Source organism: Falco cherrug, chromosome 9 (assembly GCF_023634085.1).
Source record: "Falco cherrug isolate bFalChe1 chromosome 9, bFalChe1.pri, whole genome shotgun sequence".
In the NCBI taxonomy this organism is placed as follows: domain Eukaryota; kingdom Metazoa; phylum Chordata; class Aves; order Falconiformes; family Falconidae; genus Falco; species Falco cherrug.
The window spans coordinates 27,268,374-27,290,126 of NC_073705.1; the positions used below are offsets into that span (position 1 = coordinate 27,268,374).

Genomic DNA, 21,753 nt, shown 5'->3' on the forward strand with positions numbered 1-21,753 from the left:
TTCTGTAGGTGGATGGAAGAAGAAAGGGAGGCCCAAGGAGATGTGATTCTTTTGAGATTTGAAGGTGGCTCCAAAGTGAAGTAAGTTAGTAGAAACAGATCTGTGGGCACAATGTACTCTGGAACTGCTTGTGTTCTACTTGTCCTGTAAATAAGAGTTGCTGTCTCCAAAACTACCACTCTGGTTCTTTTCACCACAAGCGATTTATTTAAAAACAAGTCATTGAAGTCATAATATGATCCAAACTGAGCTTAATTTAGATACAGAGTATTCACAGCTCCCAGCTGCATTCCAGATATTTTCAAACAAAGCTTACTATTTTGCATATACGCTTACTACAGGATTATCATTTAACCTTGCTTGGCACAATTGGTTCAGAGGAAAGGGTAAAACAGAGATTTCCTGTACGGGTTTCTGTGGGAGGCTCTGAAGTAAAGTGGTTTTCCACTGTTTACTTAAGAACAGGCCTTTGGATTAGCTGGCTTTGACCCAGGCCTTGTAGTTCTGCCTGTTAACATTGGCATAATACGTAAACCCAGATACATTCTTGCTAGATTTTCAGGAAGCAAATTCTCGCTGAACCCTGCAGGAAGGTACACTTCCCCAAAATACTTTCCAGCTGGGGTGGTCCAGCTTTGGCAGTTGTGGTGGCCAGGTCTGGCCTGTGGGACCTTCTGGGTGGGTTGCCCCTTTCTGGTGCGAGCTGCTGCCCGCACTGCTGCGGTAGCAACAGCTGCATCCCGGTGGCGTGCTGGGCTTGGGAGGAAGCGTTTAGCTGTTCAGGCAGTGTTTGCTGCTGAAATCGGTATTCCTCATCTCCTTTGGAGAATGGTAGCTGTGGGTGGGAATCAACTCATACTTTACTACTTGGACCACGCTCCTCTTGGCATTTGCATCAGTTGTAGTGCGTAGTACATAACAAGAGAAACTTTCTTGTTGGCTTCTAAAGTAACCTAGAAAGGAAGGTAAATTCAAAAGACTGCAGACCAATGCTTTAGCATAAAGCATACCAAAATCTCCAGACCAGCTGAATTCAGCTGGTGTTTGGGTTGTTACAGTTGGTGATGAGTTGCACACAGGCATGCATGGCGAATAATTAGGAACATGGGGTCAGAGAAGGGCATGTGAATATTCTGACCTCAGAAACCCAAAGAGGTGCTGAGTGAGATTTATGCCAGTGCTTTGTAATCATAACACAGCAATTACCAATAATAACATCTAAGAATAAGTTCTAGTAAATGACAGGCTGCTTAGGTAATTTTGAAAGTTAATAAACAGAACCAGTTGCAATTAAAAATAAATAATCTTGGTAGATCTTGATTTCTTTTGCATTCTCCATCTTTAGCTGAGAGACCTTTTTTTTTTTTTCCCCCTCAAAGGAAGAGCTGAACATGTTGGCAAAGGTGTTTCTAATGTTTCTTTCTAATCTCTCCAAGTCGCCTTTTTGGATATTACAAAGCAATTCCATTTCAAGACTATGCAAAGACATAAGTGGCCTTTGAAGTCACAGGAAAGGGCTGCAAGATTTAGGGCTTCAAGTCCTGGTTAAATCATGTCCTTTCTGGCACCCTGTGCAGTATTCACTGAGACCTTTTAAGAACAGATATCCGTAATAGCTGCATAGTTGTTTCTTTTTCGTTGCTTGTTCAGTTCCAATTGTATAATGTTATTCTCTCTGTATGCTTTTAGGTCGGGATGTGTTCATTCCCTAAAGAAAAAACTGTTCAGCTGAACATAAATTGCAGGTGTTCTGAGCACCAGTTAGCTTGAGGCTGACCCTGGAAGCTGCTTTTCCAGTTCAGTTCCTGTATTCCCATCGTTGAATACAAGTGGCTGAGTGAAGCTGGAAAGAGGAATTTAACATAGAAGCAAGCCAGACTGGTAAATCATCTGTTAGTTCTGCTGTCTGGAAACTGAGGCAGGAGTCAGATTTCATTTTCCGCTTCATGTCGCAAGCATCAGTCGGTGCACTAGTGATGTTTAAGGGCAGGTCAGCAAGGCAGTGCCTGTTTTGTGTCTTTCAGTGTTTTGGGATGCTGCATTTCCACGTGACTGTTAAAAAATGGTGAATAAAACATTGCCTAAAGGGATGTACAAACAGGTGTACAGGGTCTCTCTGAAGGCAGAAGTGGTCAGCAGACCTTTTACACCTGTAATTAAAAGCAGGGCTGCAGCTGACAGGGCTAGACAGAACTCAGGTACGGAAAAATTATAAAAATGAGCATTTGCTGCCTGAAGCTATTAAGTGGTTCAAGTAGACACAACCCCCCTTTTCTCTATTCTTCAGAATGCTTCCTATACCTGAAAGTGTCACTGCTAAGTGGTGACTAGGATACCAGATGTTCTTCTGCTAAGTCCTTTCTGGTTAATAATATGAATTTAGCCTCTAGAAGGCATTTGCTTGCCCATACCATTAACCGCTTGGTGACTGTAGACATCTTGAGCAGAACATCTCACACGTGGTCTGGTGTTTATTGGTATCCTCCTTACAGTGGTTTTGAAATGGGCTGATTTAATAGAGAGTGGGTATGCCGTTGCTGGAATCATCAGCAGATGTGTGTGATATTTTATCAGCAAATTTTATACAAATTGGAAAAAGCTTTACTTGCTGTGATCTGATTAAATATCTGTATGTAGCCTGCAATAATTTGGGGACTTCCTCACTTCTGATCCTAAGAAGTAATGCTGTTGACTTTCTAAGACTTTTGACACATTTGTAATCTAACCTTTCCTATTTTTTTTCATGTGATAATAGATTAGGTAGGTTCTTAACCTCTTGTTTTACATGCATTTAAACTTCTCTTGCAATACTGCACTAGCAGTTTTATGAGCCAAGGCTAAAAAACTCTGCTTGCTAAACTTGAGCAATCAGGAGGGAACGGATGATGAAAAACTAACAATGTTTTACTCATCTACCACTCATTTTTCTTTGCAGACACGTAGCAAGTAGATATTAACAAAGACAGTAATAAAAAGCACTTTCAGTCCTCACAAATCGATGTGCGCTCTGAGGTCAAGAACAAATATTGGAAAGGTTAGGACATGCAGAGAGCTACTGTCTTCCCACATTGTGACGCTCAGAGCCAGGCTGGGAGTTTTTTCAATTGCTGTTTTGAAAGCAGTTAGAAAGAGGCGTTTCTGTGGCTGCACAGGAGGCTTTGTGCTGGCTGAGTGTGTGGTCAGCTTTTTTTTAGTGGCTACAGTAGATCAGGTAACATGCTGAAAAAGAAGTCCTTCTCAGTGAACCAGGGCTGTTGTACTACTCTGCTTGGGACAAACATTTTTAAAGGTTTGTAACAGAGTTCCAAACTGTTTGCTCATCTGCAACAGAGCACAAGACTGTGCTGCTGAATGAGTCTTTGAGTCTACACTGGTGAGATCCTTGAGGTTCCCTGAAGAGATAAGTCCCAGCCAGGGGGAAGGTTCATTGTCAGGTCAGCAACTCAGCTATGGTTTTGGGATAACAGAGACTGGCTGATGATGCTGTCTTAGTTGTTTGTAAATGTTCTCTCACCCTTCAGGCTGACAGGTTTCTTCCAGGTCACAGCTGATGGAGTAGGTCTGTCACTTCATGTGTGCTCCTTCTGAGTACTGTCTATGCTGAGACAAGTACAGAGTGCTATGTGTGTCCTCCTCAACTCCTGCCAGGGAACAGTCTCCTATATCAGCAGGATTGATTTAACGTATTAAAAAACAGTGAACTGAAGCAACCGTGGAAAGATGACTTTGTTTTCCCCAAATGAACTTGGTGGTTTGTGTTTTGCTTGGAGGGGGTAGTAAGAAGTTTCCGAAGAAAAAAAGTTGACACAGTTGGAAAACGGTATAATGTAGGCTTTTGGAATCACTTGATAAAGCTGAGACAGGTTATCAAAGAGAAGCCAGAGACTTAGCAAAAGCTCAGAGTCATCATAGATGTTCAGTTATTTTACTGCTTGATTAAATTATGTAGGTTGCTTCAGAAATGCTGTATGAATTAGCAGTCTTTTGGAAGAACATGGGAATGCTGCGGAGAAAGTACTTGTAAAATTAATTTACTTGTAGAGCTTCCTGCAGTGGTGCCTTGGTACTACACATCTGTCAAGATTAAATGAGATTTTGAGACTGATAACATCTAGGTGGGGACACTATTGTGCCCTAAGGACAGATTTGTAATTTCATTTGTAATCGGGCAGACTATAATTACTATGTTTGCCTCTGATTAAAAAAATGGGTCAGAAAAGGAATGAATTGTGCTCTTTTCACAGAGGGAGGGGAACTTCACACAATAAGAGCACTCCAAAACACGTACAGACTTCATGTACCCTGTTTTTTCATCTCTGTGCTTGCTCATTTGGTAGGTCTGTGTAGCTTCTCATCGGCAAGGAGCTGCTGTGTGGGACTGCTTGCGAAGAACAGAGTGCAGAAAAAGTTTTGGGTATGTGCCTTTCTGATCTCCATGATGAGTGATAAGTACATGTCCAACCTCTGGTCTGGGGAGAAAGAGGATTTCTGTGTGGCTCAGGTGAGGGGTACCTGTAGTTACTGAACTAGGAGGAACATACGAAGGAAGCAGTTGTACTTCTGGCCTTTGCGAGTGTTTCATTTGAGAGTGTTAGAGTCAGCCCAGGAGCGATTTCGATGAGCTGAGCCTGGATGCGGAAGGCTCTTGCTTTTCTCACCTGAAAGGCTTGATCAGCCTCAGGGAAGGCTTCTTGGAAGAGAGGTGGGTAAGCATTATTAAGGACAAAAGAAGGAAGTCTGTGAAATCTGTAGCAGGCTAGGATGCATCTGTAGCCCTGTATGTTAAGGTAACTGAGAATCAAGAATCCTCTTTACTAAATGATTTCTGTATTTTTCTTCACAGTGCCCTTTAGAGCTGAAGAGGATCATTACTTTCTCTTGTTTGTGTTTTGTGGACAAACAGCAAGCTGAAAACTGGCTGAGTTTTGTATATGAAGTTTGTGGCCTTGCTGGGTATTAAGGCTTCCTCTCCTTGTCTGGCTTAGTTCCGTAGTCCTCCGCTTATCCTTCTTCTTTTGGAAGGATGTGTTTATCTGTGTGGTGGGTTGACCTTGGCCAGGTGCCCACCAAGCCGCTCCATTACTTCCCTCCTCAACAGAACCAGGGGGAGAAAATAAGATGGAAAAAAAAGTTCATACTGCTTTCGATAGAGCAGCTCTCTGAATTACCGGATTGTCTTCAGCTGTTGATCTCAGTGTTTATTTTCAGTAACTTTTTTATGACAGAGGAGCCAGTGTTCCCCAGTTCAAGTATGCCAGCTTCTTTTACTCAGCAGCACATCCCTTGGCAAGTGTTGTGTCCACAGCTTTGGGACTCATGCAGGCTAGCCAGCTGGCTATCCACACCTGGGCTGAGCAGGGACTGCTTTCAGTCAAGGCTGGAAGGAGATGTGAACTCATGTTTCCAGCATGCAGAGATGGTTCAGATACTGATTCTACTGTTACATCTGTTTATGTAGCCCATAAACATGCAGAGAGAGCCCGTCCTACATGGAAGAGGGTTCAAGTGTCTCTAAAAAAATCATTGTCGTTCTTCCTTTTACTTTCAAAGATTAGAAAAAAGCAAGAATTAGCTTTCAGCATCTTCACTTTTTCTATAAAATATTAATGAAGCAGGGATGTGATCTTCAGAGACAGGAGTTTTTCACCGGTAAGCACAGTCTGTAAGGAAAGCCAATAAAAATGTCCTCCCTCACCTTCAGTGTTTAGAAGATAAAGAGGACTTTTGGCTGTTTGTGTTATCCAAGCTGACCCAGTTGTGTGCTTTAAGAATGACTGTGCTACTGATCAGAGTTGTGCATCTCATATACTTTGTCGGTTGCTACCACGCTTCTGGAAGGGCCCGTTAAGTCTGTATTTGCTTTCTGAAACACAGTGGAATCTAATGAAGAGTGTCATTGTTTTGAAACACTGTCATCTGCTGCCAAAAGAACTACTGTTGTATAATCCTTAATAGCAGGTTAGTGTGGCAGTTGATCCTTGGTTTGAAATTGGTATGTGGAAGGATGGCTTTCCAGTTCTCTCTCAGGGGATGGCATGCCTCATCTTGTTCTCTTTGGGAACTGTAACTCACACAGAGGCGTTCAGCTGTCGTGAGGTGGTAATCGATCTTTGCACAGGTTTGAACACCAAAGAGCGTTACTTAGGGGTGACAAGCTGAAGGGGGATGGAGGAAGTTGGCAGTTTCCTTTGAGAAGGGGGAGCAATGCTGTGGTTGCCGGGTACTGGGGCTGAATTTGGCTCATCTTCCCAGCAAGTTTATTTGTTGCTGAAGATACTTCAGACTGTTCTGGTGTAAAAGAACAGAGTTGGAATAGAAAAGTTTATCTTGACTTTCCTTTCTGATTTGCAGAATTCAATGTGTTCACTTACATGCTGACATTTCTGCCTTTTGTGCTGTTTACATTAACCTGCAGCTTGGCTAGCATGCTGTCATGCTTCATCTTTGCAGCAATGATACTAGTATTTACAGATACCAGTCAAATATTGAGTTCCATTGTGATGGACATTTGCATCAAAGCTTCCTCCCAGTTTTCAGCTAAAGCAAATACATGGGAACTCAAGTATTTCCTTTAGCATGGACTGTATTACAACAGAGGAATCAAATTAATCTGTATTTTTTAATCTTTCAAGACCCTGCGCAACTAGAGCAATTGCTTATGGGAAAAACAGTGTGAGTAAAATATTTGAATTATGTTATGTGTTTCTTACTGGAATTTAACAGCTGGAAACAAAAAGCAGTGAGAACATCATCTCAGCCAGGTCTGTGCTTGCTATTGGCAGGCGATCAGTTGGACAGCAGTTTGGGAACCTCTGCAGCAGAGGTTGCTGCAGGCTGCTGAAGACCTTTTCCCGAGTCAGTGAGTTTCCTGGGGTTGTTAGGGTGCACAGTTCACACTGATGTTGGCTCAGAAGAGCCTTAGTTTGTCCGTTCACCTTCTCTCCAGGTGAAACCTCTCTCTAGAGGTTTTGTTCCAATATTGCTTGTGCTTCAACCTCTTATTCACTGATACATTGATTTATAAGGTGAGGAAGAGTCGCCTGATGTGTAATACTCAGTTTGACTGACCTGCTGCGTAGCTTGGATTGATTGACTTTTTTGCATTAATTCTTGACTCTGTGAAAAAGGGCTGATTTAAACATCACGCCCCTGCTTCATTTAGAGCCCTCTGGTGATGGGAAAACTGCTTCAGAAGTGTGTTTTTTCATAATTAACTGTCCTGGCTGTTAATATTTTTTGTATGGATTTATTTAATCTCCAGTCATGGGTTCTTGTTCTGTGATTGCTAGACTGAGAGCCCTCCACAGACATGCTGCATTCTCCTGTGTGTAAATACTTCAAGACTACTTTCAAATCACCTGCAGAGTCACTCTCTGTAAATTGGCAATCTTCCACTCCAGCCTTGCTTCCTTCCCCAATATAGTCAGCATTGTTCTTGAATGGGGACAGCTGGCTGAAGACAGTTTTCCAGCAGTGTTTGTAGTGGTGACATGAAGAAGCAGACACATGGAGTCTGCTTGGTAGTCTTGTACATCCAAGGATCATATCTGACCTGCAGTCACAACATTTCTTTGACAGCTCAAGTTTGCTGATTCTTCTCATTGGCATAGCTCTTGCTCTTCAAGTCTCACATTCCTGAAGTATGGTCCTCCTCCTTTTTTTTTTTCTAGCAGTGGGACGATACAGGGCAGACTAGACTTAGATAAATGGAGAACTAGCATTACCTCTAACAAACTGTGTAAGAAGCAGTATGTTGGAAACAACTAAAATGGTAATTCTGCAGGAAATACTGAGAAGCACAAGCTATATGTAAGCTAGAAAATACACTAATTAGCCCACTGGAGAATTTGTGCTTCCCGTTTCAAGGCAGTAAACTCGGTTACAGATAAATGAGGAGAATGGATGGTCTCCTGGTACTCTCTAAGAAAGTGTCAGATTTGAGGTCTGCTCTTTACAGAGTTGCACTGTGGATTTCGTAGTTTTCCAAATTCTTTTCTAAACCTTCATAAAATTGATGATAATTAAATAATGCTTAAAATATTTTAAATAACTAGTGCTCCTTAGGTTCCTGAATGAGTAGAACTCCTGGGATAGAAATGGATGGTCACCCAAAGAAACTCCCAGGTTCATCTCCCTGTGCTTTTCAGTGTCTAATGCGTTTGGGTCCTGGGTTATTACTGGAGCTCTAGGCACTGTGCAGCCATTCTGTGGATATGGTTGTCAGTAGAAGTAATCTGATAAAAAAAATCCATATAAAATAAGCAGCATTTTGTTAAATATATTTTACAACTTACTTGATATATTGCCATTACTTTAGCATCTGGCTTCATGACAGAGATAAAATTCAGCCTGAAATTAAACCATATCCTAAAATAAGCCACGAGTAGCATTCTCCCTGCTTATACCTTACCCATCCAGAAATAACCCATGAGTTACTGCCATCTATCAGTCAGACCACAGTCAAATAAACGTGTGACTGGGAATGCTTCACCAATTTCACTAAAAGCATGCTCTTGGAAAAAGTTTCATTGATGTCAGCACTGTGGTGGTGCCCAAGAGAAACAGCTACCACCTTCCTGCAGGAGGACTCAAAGCCAGTGTTGGAAATGGCAAGCTTGGAGGTGGGAGGGTTAGTACAATCCATGGAGGAAGGAGAGTGTTACCCATCTAATGTAATCCCGTAGCTCTTTGTATACTGCAGGTGGGATCTACTGTAAGCTCAGCACATGTGTCTGTGATTAAGCTTAACAGGTTCTTAACAGCAGATCTCTACCTCTTTAATACCCTGTAATGGGCATACAGAATTATCCTGCTTAAAGCCAACCTCAAGTATTAACTATCATGAGCTGAGAGTATGCTTTGAAGTGTCTCTTGCAAGTAAATTAATATTCTAATGAGGAGAGTGTATTTTGTCCTTCCTGCCATCAGGAACCTGAAGCCTTGCTGTCAGAGAGGCAGCCACGCAGAGGTGGAAGTTCTTCAAGTAAAGAACTTAACTCAGGCACAAGGAGGAGAAAAAAAAAAAGTCAGTTTTCTGGTTTAGGGAATGTACAAGCTTCACTGCTTATATTTGGAATTATTGGAATACAATTGGTATATTATATATCCAGTGGAGTCAGAGATGTCATCATGGACATACTAATTTTCCAAAAGCATCACTGATTGAAAACACCTTTTGGAAACAGTCTGCCATTGGCTATTAAGCAGAAGCATTGGCAGTAAAACACAGAATGGTTTGAATTGTCATCCCAGGGTTGTGGGGGAGAGGGAAGCAACGTATGTGAACTAACAGAGCTGGTGTGCAACGCTGCAATTCAGAATAAAACTGGAGTGTGGTTCGACATCCATGCAGTCCCTGCGGCTTGGAGCAAGTCAGAAGCCTACTGCTTTGGGGCTTTTGTCATGTGTCAGTACAGGTAGTTCTCATTCTTCAAGAATCTGTAGATGTAATCCAGATACTCAATGTAGCTGATACCTTGACCAAGACTGATTATATTTTTGTCTTCTAATTCTTTGTTACCTGAATCCAGTGTTGTCATTTGCAGTACATTTCCTAGGTTTGCCATCAGGTAAAGCTGACATAGCCTGAAATATATGCAGCTAGCTATTTTGGGGTTCCTGGGGAGGCTATCGGATTGGCTGGTTAAACGTGTTAATCTCTGTGTGTTGTTTAACATTATCGTTGGTAGCAAATTGAATGGGATGTGCTTTATTACCATCAAGGGATTAACAGACTATCATCCTTTTTAAAAAAATGCAAGCTAGAGACATTTCTTGAGGAATTCTACCCCTTCTGCATTACTCTTCATCTCTGTTCAGTAGTGCCTCTGCTCTCTTGGGAAGATTTCTTTTTAGAAAGGCTCTGCAAATGTGGGACCTCCACCCAATTTTGCAAACTGGTTTGTCACAAGATTTTTTTCTTTTTTGTATTGCTGGTAGGAGCCCAAGGAACAGTTTATCCTGTTTTCCAGTGTGTTGTGATGGTACTCCTGGATTCTGTGATCATGCAGACCTCTGTACATCTGGGATGTGTAGTTCTGAGTTATCAGGAATAGGAAAATGTGGACTGCGGAGTCCCCCACCCATTTTCTCTGTGGTGTTCTTCCCAAGCAGAGCCTGAGCGGAGATTTCAGTATTTAGCTCATGTGAATAGTTCTTCTGGGTTTCAGAAATGCCACTTAACAGACTTTTTTTTTCTCATTAGTTGACATTTTTATTTCCAGAAATTTTGCATCACCTTGCCTTCTAGCAGCCCAAGATGTCTCATCTTTGTCTTGTCTGCCACACCCCTTCAGTGAGTTTGTAACGCACAGACTTTGAGTTCGTGGAGTGTTTGAGGGCTCTTCCCTCCTGGACACTGCTAGTGGGCCTCCAGCTGCTCAGCTGGTCCCCAGCTGAATTGAGTCACCCCTTGGCTGAGATGGGAGCCTGCACAGAAAGGACTGTTCCAGGGAGGGAGTCATCGAGGGGCTGGCACCTTAGGGAAAGTGGAGTAACTATTGGCATTTATATGTTAGACTGATGCATTGCCTTTGCAGGGAGCTTCAGTGTGGGCAGGGCAGGTGAGATCAAGCACGGCACCTGAGTGGCAGCGTTGAAGAGGAGACTGAAGTGGTTGCATGGCAAACAAGTGAATAGGCTGGGAATGTGGGTGCAACATGGGAGAGCCAGGGGTCAACACAGGGTTTGACCCCTGGAGGGAGCACAAGTCAGACATGTTTAGAAATGTGTCAAGATTTGAGCTTGCTAAGGGTATATCTGTAGGCATTATTCCTACTGTGCAGTTTCAAGTAGGGCATGTATAGCAAGGCATGCTTATATTTATGAAGCTGGCAATGTTAAGCATGGAATTATATTTAATACACTTTTTAGCTGACTTCTCAGTGTCTGCTGGTTGATGCCAGAAGATGCAGTGTATCTCTGTGATTCATCCTGGCAGCGGTAGGAACTCAGACTGGTTTTTAGCACAGGGACTGAGGAATTAGGACTTCTGCATTTGATTCCCACTTGCTCTGTGTTACTAGCTTCTCTGTGCCCCACTATCCTTAGCTGACAAAATGGGGACAGCACCTTTTACTGCCCCTAAATGTATTATGTGACCGAGAGTTTGTGAAGTGCTTTGGGACTGCAGGTATAAGAACTGCACTGCTGGGTGAGCCAGAAGCCTGCCCAGCCCCTGACTGCACAGTTTTAGGAGATGCTATTGACAGGGATGACACGGTCCTGGCTACTTTCTGCAGTCCATCCCAGGATGTCAGATGCTCCAGGGAATCAGAGGATATGATGCTAACCTGAGTGGACTTCACCTCCTCTGATGCTGGGTGTCCCAAGTGTCTAGCCTAAACTAGGTGCAAGCCACTTCTGCCCTTGATGGAGGGAAAGGGATGCTCCTGGAAAGTGAGTCAGTCACTTTTCTTAACTACCCTTACATGGACAGTCCTCTCAGCAGCAGAAAAAACTGCTTTTCCCCTCCCTGCCCTGTTTATGAGGCCATGCCATGACCCGGACCAGGAATTTGATATGAGTCTTGAACAAGCCAAGCCCAGTCCTGCTCACTTTGCTTTTTCCCTTTCTCAGGGTTTTAACATGGTTCACTCCTCCCTTGCTGAGACCCCACAAAGGCCCTTGAGCTGGATCAGTGTTGCATTGGGGAGCCAGGAACAGCTCTGGGCTTGGCAGGGGCACCACAAGACTTGTCTGTACACCCACAGCCTCCAACTAGACGCAAAGCTTTTAAGTAGCTAACATTACGTGCGATGATTTTTCGCTCAGTTCACTTTCCACTGTGCCTGTACATGTGTGGGTTGTAGTGACAAGGTATTAATGATTCTTGACGTAGAACGTGTAAAAGAGGCAGATGTAGTGCATGGCAAATCAGTGTGAGTACGCTACAACCTTGGGATTGATTAGTGATGCTTTTGTTTTCTGCTATATAAGCTCTGGGAAAATATCCTGGAAAAAGTGGAACTGTCACTGCTGTTTTGTTCATCTCTACATTTTACTGTGTGTGCCTCTGATTTGGCATTGCATCATCAAAGTGTTAGAACAAACTCAGAAATAAATACAGGCATTGCATTTAACCTGAATACATCAAGTATTGTCAGGTGCAGAAATTTCTTACTATTTGTTGGCAAAAAAAGATAAGAAAAATAATAGTAAAACTTACAGGGGAATTCTGGACATGTTATCTCTATTAGTACTTGAAAAAAATACACTATGGATAATACTTGAAATCAGCCAAAATCTGACCAAAGAAGCAAATGGACTTATTTGAAATTACATGCTACAAATTTCATGTTCTTTTGGACCAAAGCATGTGTGCTGAATAGTAGCTCTGTGTCAAAGCTTTGAAGCTGAGATTTTGAATACCTTTTCAAATTAACCCTGTACCATAAATGCTATCAGATGCTTAATTAAGACTGCTAGCAAGGAGCACGTTTGCAGTAAATTATGGGGAGGTGTTCTGACATGCTTTATCTATGTAAAGATTTCTGGTTTTATGTGAAGCTATTTACGGATTATTGATTTCAAAAATAGATTTGTAACTAAAGAAAGATGCATCGTATTTCAGTTGCTTGGAGTTGAGAATCTTGCCTGGCTGGCTGCTTGCTCTCTTAGATGTTTATTCCAGTGGCTTACCAGTGTATGGAGTGATGCAGTCCTTCTTATTTTTCCATCTCTATTTGGAAGGAGGAATTTGTATTCAGGGATCAGGTTCCGTGTCTCTTACCCACACAGGCTGGCTGATTTTTATACCTTTGAAGCATCAGAACAATTTCATTGAAGTTCGTGGGACTTTTTGTGTGAGTAGGACTTTTGGGTGGGGAACATCCATCACAGTATCTTTTGTCAGTTGTTAACTGTTTTATTTCAGAGCAGTAAGCTATTGTCACAGTGCCAGCGGAGCCTGCTAGGCTGTGAGAGTGCCTTTGAGTTCATGTAATAGAAAACTTCAGCATAAGAGTTTTTGATTTTATGCTGTGTGAACATTAAAGATTTTAATAAATCAGTCAGGGCAAAGCCTGAATGTAGAGGTAATATCTTTTATTAGAGCAACCAACAGAGCTTGAAAACTTAGACAAGCTTGTGTGCCCAAGAGCTTGTCTATTTTTTCCAGCCATACCAGTTGGTCTAATAAAAGTTATTGCCTCTGTCTACAAACTTTGTCCTGCCTATGAACCCTGTTCATCGCAGCTACAGCAAAATAGTGCTGGATCATTAAAATAACTCAGGCCTTTCTTGCTTAATTATGGAAACTCGGATTTTTGTGGTTTCCTCAAGTCTCAGCTTTTTGAATCCCACCACACACAAAATGATGCTGTCTGGTTTCTCCTACTGTAGAGGAGGGTTCTATCACATAGGAGCTCTAACTGCTTCACCAGTTCCTCATTTTAGAAAGGATATTAAGGTAGCCTGCTAAAATTCTTCTGCCATCTGGATTTTAAGGTATTTTGGAGGTATTATTGGTGAACTATCAGATGTCTGACATGGATGGTGTTGGGAGCAGTCCTATCCTAGTACCTGTGTCAGCATCTGTGATGTGGTGTGGTAGTGATGGGAAGCAGATGAAGAGGGAAGAAGAGGCTGGCAGGACAGAAAGTATCTGGCTGTGGCTGCTGCTGTAAACCTTTGAACCTTGCTGTGTGTCTGGCTGGGTGAGCAGAATAGTGTAGCCCTTCTAAATGGCAGGAAGCTTGGACCTGGACTTGTTTCAGCTGGAAGACCCAGACCCACAGCTGTCTAAGAGTCCTAAGACCATCCATGCAACAGCTTTTTCAGAGCTATATAACATGTCTTTTTGAGGCCTTAAATGTGTATGTCTTTTGGATCTGAATCTGTAGCTCTAGGTTAGTAGCTTTGCAATAGCTTCAGGTAAGACCAAGGTGGTGATGATCTGGACCATCTTGAAACACCCATGGGGTGGATGGTTTTCCATCCTCTGGGGTCACAAGCTCTTTCTGTAGTTTGTAGTCTTGGGGTCATACCAGATCCCTCACCATGCTGCATGTTGACCTGGAGCCTGTCACTCTTGCATAGGCACTGCTCCTCTCCCGAGGACTTCTGCAGCCCGCGCTGCCAGTAAGGAGCCTTGCTGCAGGCAGCAAGCGCCCTGCCTTTGAAGTGGAACAGGTTGATGCTTGGGAGCTGTTTAGTTCTGTGCCCTGTGTTGCCTTCCATCTGCCTTTGGGCACGGCTTAAATAGCTGGTAATTATTTATAAGCCCTTGGTGGCCGGGGCCTGAGCTATTTTAGAAGCTGCCTCTCCCTGCATGCCCTGTTGTGGAAGTTGCGGCTGGCTGGAATGGCGCGTCACCCTCTCGCTGCGGTGACCTCCTCTCCTGGGTGTGTTGCAGGGAATTCGGGGGGGAGAGCTCTCAGCTCTGGCATGCAGTCCCTTGGGCTGCCTGCCAGGGCCTAAATTTGGTGACCTTTAGGATGTGGCAGAAGATGCGTTTGTAAACCTTGGTTATAGTAACTGGGAGACAAGCAGAGAATGCTGGAGGAGGGACGAACGTATTTTTTACAGACAAGCTGTTTGCTGTCTGATTTTTATGAACAGCAAGTAGCAGGTAAATGGACTAACAAATGCAGTGACAATTGCAACTGTTGCTTGTTAATAAAATTTAAAACTAAAAAAATTATATGGATTTTCTCTAGGAGACCAAGCAGGCGTGTGACCACAGAAAGCACCATGGCTTCTAACACTGGTTTGGACACTCTGCTGAAATCATCTCATTTCCCTTCTGTAGAATGAGGGCAGTCATATTTTAAAGGTGTCTAGAAATGATGCTGTATCGTTACCCGTGTAGCTTGTGAGTGGTTTTGTTTCTTTTAAGGAAGAATTAAGAAGCCGAGCCCTGCAGTCCAGTAGTTGTGGACTTACACAAGAATGTGGTTTCATGTTATACCGAATTTGGTGTAACTGTGGGGTGCATCTCCTGCCCTGTTCTTCCCACTGCCTCCAACGTAACGTTGCAGCAGGTTGAGCTGGGTTCAGCCTGCCGACCAGTGGAGAGCTACCCAGTTTTGTTTGCTGTTAGTTGGTTAGTTTTGGTGGGTGGGGACCTGGACTGGTGGGCTGAACTGACTCACTGTGGGGCTGCTTCATCATCCCACCTGATTCCAGCAACGCAGCAGCACAGGTGTCTGGCTGGAGGAGGGGGTGAGCAGGATTGCCCTGGTATGCTAATAACACAATTGGGAAAGGTACCCCTGTTTCTTTACTGCACGGTCTTCCTGATGAGGAGGACTGTCCGGTGGTTTGGTTTTGACAACCAGTACTTTTGAAGGGATGCAGATGTTTGTGAATATCTGCTGGCAAATATTTGCGTTGCTAGTGTTACAGGTTTGCAGTGTGTTCTTGCTCTGTCTGAATTTGGTTGACCTGCAGAGGACAAAAGATCAGCTTTCTACTTTTCCTTCCAGTTGTTTCTGCTAATTTAGCATCAGTTTGAAGCTTTGTCTTTGCTCGGAGATCAAATGTCCAGGGACAAGGCTCTTTATTTTTACTGTGTGGTAAAAGTGGCAAGGTCAGTCCCACTGAGGTTTGTAGGGTTTGCCCTGCATAATTTATCTCATGTACAAAGGGTAGGTTTTCCATCACCTGTAGCTAACCTAACACATATTAGTAACTCTAGGATCAAAAAATACCCCTTTTCAGCAATGAAAACAAGGTCTCTGTTTCTAAATGCATTTTCACCACAGTGGATGGGAATGTCTTTGCAGTTCCAGCCATGTGCAAAAGCCTTCCCAGCTCTCTATTTTAACACCCTATCTCATCAAACATCTCAGAAGAAAACATCTTACTTGACCTGCAAACTCAGGTCATTTCACCGGGTACTTTGCAAGACTTCCTGAGTGGCATTGCATCTCTGTGTCAGGAAACACAGCTTTCTGGTGAAATAAACCTTGAACTTAAGCAAGCTTCTCTCTTCTACTTTTTTCAGAAATAAAATAAACGTCTGAAGATGACAACTTCATGGAGCGACCGACTGCAGAATGCGGCAGACCTTCCTGCAAACATGGATGGGCATGCTCTGAAAAAGTACCGCCGGGAAGCCTATCACCGGTAAGTTGTTCATGTAACCCCAAAACTAAAGTGCCGAGACTGAGGAAAATAAACTAAACATAAACCCCACATTTCTTCTTTTTTGTTGTTGGTAAAACAGAAAGGTCAGTCTCACCTTCCTTGCAGAAGTGTTAGTGGAAGAGAACTTAAAAGACAGCACAGTATTGGCCTGTAGGAATTTACAGACAGTAGAGTTGAGATACATGTACTAGAGCGAGTGAGGGTTAGATTTTGGGATAAAATCTTTCAAGTCAAATACTCAGTGGCAGAAGTGTTACACTAATTATTGCCGTGCACAGTGGGAAAGCATAGCCTTAGACACTGGAATGCACAAATATGAATAAGGAGGAAATCAAATGGGATCAGAACTTGAGTGTATGAGAATTATATCTAGAGTGATTGTTTGTGGGCATCAAAGGAACGCGTAGAAGCACTAGGCAGGATCTCACCCTCCTTTTCTGTGGTAGGCGTGCCTAAAACCGTCTTTGCTGTAAAACACTTACAGTCTAAAAACCAAAGCAGAGTACGGAATTAAAAAAAAAATTATCACTCTCATTTTATAGTTTGGGAATCAAAGTACAGACACTAGATTGTTTTCACAAGATCATGTTGGAGGTTTGGTTGAGCCAAGAATTTAGCCCACAACTCCCAAGGTTCCAGGCATGGAGCATAAAAGATGGATGCAGTCTATATCCTTATCAGATGTCTGGACCATTAGGGAGTTAAAAACAACAGCATTGAGTAATTGTCAGCATTCTGTTTGTGGGAGGTGTATCTCCAAAGTTTAGCTTGTTCAGTTTGAGAAGTCATGCACTATGATGATCAGTGTATAGCGTATATTCAGCAGGAGCTGGGGAGACCTGCGTCTGATGCAGAAACAGAAAAATCAGTCAAATTTCCCAACCTCATGCTTAAATGCCATGTTGCATTTGTGATTCATATAGGGTGATATTTCTGAGGAAGTCTTTTGGAAGTGTTAGATATCTTTTGATTCTCCAAATGGAATCTAATTCGATCAAAATACCTTAGCATCATACGATAGACCAAGTTGTGCAAGCTGCAGTGTCTAAGGCTAAGTAATGGCTCTCTGTGATGCATTTCTGAAGCTTACCAATTTCCAGTGGTTATATTTGGGCACATGTCTTAAGTGGTGACATTGAGTCTGTCTATGTCAGTGGGTTTGTCAGATACGGAAATGTGTAATGAATGTAACTATATATACCATGTAAAAAGATTTTAAACCATTCCCTGGCCAAGAATCTTCACCTTGTTGAGGTTATTGACAGGTTTAGTTTTGTGTCATAATTTTACTTAGACTTTAGTTGTATTAATCCTGATTTAGACAGATGGAAATGAAGTAAAGATTAAGGCCTATTTATTTTTTTTTCCTAAATATTTCTTCCAACATTTGTTATGGTTGGGTGCTGACAGTCTGCTAAGTGTTGTACAAGATCCAAAAGAAGCAGTGCTTGTCCTTAAGAGCTTGCACATTCACGTCCTCATTGTGTTTACCCTTATTCATATAAGAAATCTTTACTTTCAGAAAGAATTTCCTTATGGAAGATGAGAGTGCACTCATATAAAGCAGGGTTTCCCACTAGGTGCTGGGATCTGGCAGTCCAAAATTAGTCTGTGGTATGGTTTAAGTATCCCTTTTTAGAATCTAGAAATGTCTTACTGAAAACGTATTGAGCAGAAATGTTGCTAGCACTTTAGAATTTCATGGAAAGCACAACGTTGGAAATACGTTAAGGGGAGGCACATTTTTGTTTTGAAGTTGCTATCCTGTTTTAAAAAGAAGAGAGGGAGGGAGGGAATGAGACTGGGAGAGAATGAGAGAACCTGATGCCAAGACTGTAGTATAAATCTGTGCTATTAATGGCTTTGGTGTACCAGTTTCATGGGAGTTATTTTGATAATCTAGTATTGTAAGAATCTGAAACAACCTCATGCCAGAGACAGTGTTGTCAGATTTCTATTTCTGGTATTTTTTGTGATCTTAATGTTAACAGATGTGCTCTTACTTGAAGGATAAATGCACACTTAACATGATAAAGTAGGACCAAAGTTCTTTCACCTAGTTGTTTTATATTCTGTTTTTCAGTATTTTAATAATTGTTCAGATGTAGAACATGTGTGCTGGTCACAGCCATCAGTTCTAGGATGTAAATTCATTTCAGTCAGCTCCAAGTATGCTCTGACTCTTGGATACTGCTGAAGCACTGTCAATTTTATGAAAAAGAGAGATATAAAAGACAAGTCATTAATTGTCAAGATTCTTTTCTTTCTCTTCCTTCCTTTTTCTTTGTTTTTCTTTCTCCTTCAGTCTCTTTTTCTGCCTCTTCTTACTCTGTCAGCTGAAGAAAAAAACCTTGAAAACATGAATGTAAAGTGACTTAGAAATAAAAACAATAAAGAAGAACATTGAATTTAAAACTGTTAAGTTTTTTTTTCACCCTAAAGCTTGTCCCTGTGATGTTGTGGGCCCAGTCTGGAAGGCCAGTGGAGCTTGGCAGCTGGGCCACATGTACAGATGAGCATAACTGGGGCTAGCCAATACCAATGTTGGAAGCCTAGTTGGGCTCAAAGTCATTCATAGGGATTTTCTAAATGCTGCTAGTAATGCTTGGTTTTCTGAAGTGTGAAATTTTAAAAACTTGTTTCACTTGTTTGTTAAGTTCGTGCTTACATATGTGTCAGTGGAGATAGCTAGACCGATTGATTTAACTTTCTGGTTCTCATGAACTACGCTAGATTTTATATGCTTGAATAGTAAATGTTGTAGCAGCATAAAATAAGGGGAAAAGTTTCCAACTCAAGCAAAATAATTTGCCTTAAAAAATAAAAATAATGTTCCTGTGGACAAGAAAATTTTATAACATTTACCAAAATGTAGCTCTGAAGATGCCACTCTAATAGTCATATTTTACTGTGGTCATTCATACTAGGAACATGTTTTTTCAGGTGTTGCCCTTCTTATTCTATCATACTTGATGGATGGATGTTCAACATATAATAGTGTTGGCAGAAATCCTGGTTGGGACTGGTTTAGCTGGTGTAATGCATACTGACTCAGAGTATGATGACTATATCATAATCACATCTGAATGCCATAAGCAAGAATGTGCAAAATTAAGTATTTATAGCTTTTTTTCCTCTCGTAGCTGTTTTCCTCCCAAAAGTTTTGCTTGGTGTTTGAATCAGATTGTGTAGATGCTTAAGGAATTACAGTATTGAAGGTTTTTGATGAAGTAAGAAAGCTTGTGAATGTGAACACGTATGCTATGCTGTAGAGTTCAAGGGCTGTAAAAGCAACGTCAAGAATTAGAAAAATCTTTAGGGGAGGAGAAGTGGTGGGGTTTTAGTTTCAGGGTGTTCCTGATGACTTCAACGAAGACTTTCGGTTAGCTAGTGTTACTATCAGCCACAGACCTCGTTATACAACATTGTTGGCGCCTGTTGGAGGTGAGGTCTAGAGATGAATTAATATACAAGCTAGATGTTATTCATTCTCTAGCAGAGGTCACTGGTAAGAGGATACTGCATTACTGTGCTATTGGCAACATACGTTTTAATTCGGAAATAAAATGGATGTGTAGCTATTAGGTGGCTTTTCCTTGGTGTGTGTGGTTGTGAGGCCACCTCCCTCATGCACTGCTTGTTGACTTTTCCGGGTAGAGGATAATCACTAGATCATTTGTTCTGGAGGAGTACTGTCATTTAACGTGATTGTAATTAGGCAAGAACTAGGTTGACTCTGAGCCACCAGATTGCCCTAGTGTCTATTTTTTAACTTGGAGTGAGCACTTCTAGGCACCCTCTGGATTATCTCACATAGCTCTTTAGGGTTTAAATAGCAACCACATCTAGTTAAAGCAAATAATGGAAAAAGTTGGTGTTCCATCCACCCTTGTTACTGACAGTTACCAAGATCCAGGAAACAGGTATTTGCATTTATATTTACTTATCTGCAGTTTTGGCTTAACAGGGCGGTAAGGCTGAGATGGCCTTTTTGTTAAACATACAGACTTTGGGATGCTTTTACCATTTTGCATCAGAGTCATTTGAGACTTCTCATCCTGAACATGGGGTTTCTATTGTTTTAGTTTTGTTTTCTTGCTCCGTTGTTTACTGGCTAGTGCAGGGGATGTGGCATCGTGAGTCCTAATCCTGATTCTCCTGCTGACTGGTCATAGAGTATTGAATAAGTTACTTCAGAGTTTTGTGTTTCAATTTGCTGTCAAAGCATCTTGTGGTGGTAATAGGAGTTAAGTGATTTAAACTGTTCATATACACTGAGATTCTGGGTAAAAAAAGTGGTATATAATAACGACAAAGCAAAAGGGTTAGCAATTATTTGTTTTGATTTCTAGGGTTAAAAATGTATTTTAGTTTGTTCAAATTTGTAAACTCTGGGCTATTCACTGCTAATCTTGTTTCTTCACTTGATTGATACAAGATCATTAGTGCTTGCAAACAGGTGGAAATATTATATAAACTAGGCTATGAGGCTTGAAACTGTTTTATCATTAGGGTAGCTATATATAAAGTCTCTTTAAAGATCGGTTCATTGAGGTGGCAAATGAGAAAAAAACCCTTTACTGGCCTGAAAATGCTCTTTTCATCAGACGCATTCAGATAAGTGATGTGTGGTATTTTGATGTAACTGTAAATGAGGTAGCTGTGTAGACACTGCTGGCTATGGTCTGTCCTCGTATGTCTTTGTGCAGCCTTCTTGGACCCATGTGGTGGCATGTGTGTAGCGGAGGGCAGTATGTGGTGCTCTATTTGTTTTGCTTTTGTGCTTTGAATGCTGGAGAGAGGAGGGAGAGGGAGTGTTAAGGTGGCAGAATGGGTGAGCTTATGAGAAAGCAGAGCACTTGCCAAATTAATAATAAAGAAATTACATTGAAAATGTCCCATGATCCCTTGCTTTAATAGTTTCACAAAGCAGACGGGTGTTATTTTGGGATGGAATCCATATGTGAGCTTCTTGGCACTTTACTGTTGCCTGGGAAGAAAACCCAAACAATGGAAACAGAAATGGCCAAGGCTATCTCCTTCCATCTGATTCCTGCTGAATTTCAGAGCGAAGTGCTCATAGTCATGTTTCTGCATCAGACTTTTAAGTTCCAGCCCTGATTTTCCAGTTTTATGTCACTGTAATTGTACAAGGACGGTTAGTCTTGTGAAATTGCAGGGCATTATGTTGGAAATATTACTAGAAGTAGCCAGGAAAGTTTGATGCTCTTCTTCTGTCTCTCCTATCTGATACTGCCTATGGTCATCTTGAGGCCAAACACTCTCTTTAAAGATGATTACAAACATGCTGACCTGTCAGAATTATTCCTCTTTGGTTTGAAGAAGGAATAAATGGAACTCTGAAAATCTAACACTGTAAAAAAAGGACCAAAATGGTATGATAAATAATAATATATGGAATGGGCATTACCTGCCTAACAGGCAAGACTTGGCAAAAGAAAGATTACATTGGCTTTAGTACTTTAAAGTAGGTTATTTCTTATCCCCTCTAAAACAGGTACCAAAGCATCCAGCACCCAAAGACAAGATGTTTTGATATATATTAGTATCTTAAAGGTTTCTCACATGATTTGTGCCAGATAAATAAGGTCAGTGAGGGACTCGGATGAGTTCACTGTTGTTGTTGGAAGTCACCTGTAACCA

General features: G+C 41.8%; 1 protein-coding gene across 6 annotated transcripts in view; it reads left to right on the top strand.

The window, feature by feature from the left end:
- NT5C2 (5'-nucleotidase, cytosolic II) overlaps positions 1-21,753 on the top strand; it is a 63,290-nt gene that overhangs the window by 4,696 nt on the left and 36,841 nt on the right. Inside the window, exons 1-3 of one of the 6 annotated variants that reach the window (XM_027802514.2) lie at positions 3,298-3,434; positions 4,338-4,414; positions 15,947-16,068. In XM_027802514.2, coding sequence (XP_027658315.1) covers positions 15,968-16,068 — 101 coding nt within the window. In that variant the 5' untranslated portion in view covers positions 3,298-3,434; positions 4,338-4,414; positions 15,947-15,967. The other 5 variants (XM_055720136.1, XM_027802515.2, XM_027802516.2 and 2 more) reach the window with 5 other exon arrangements.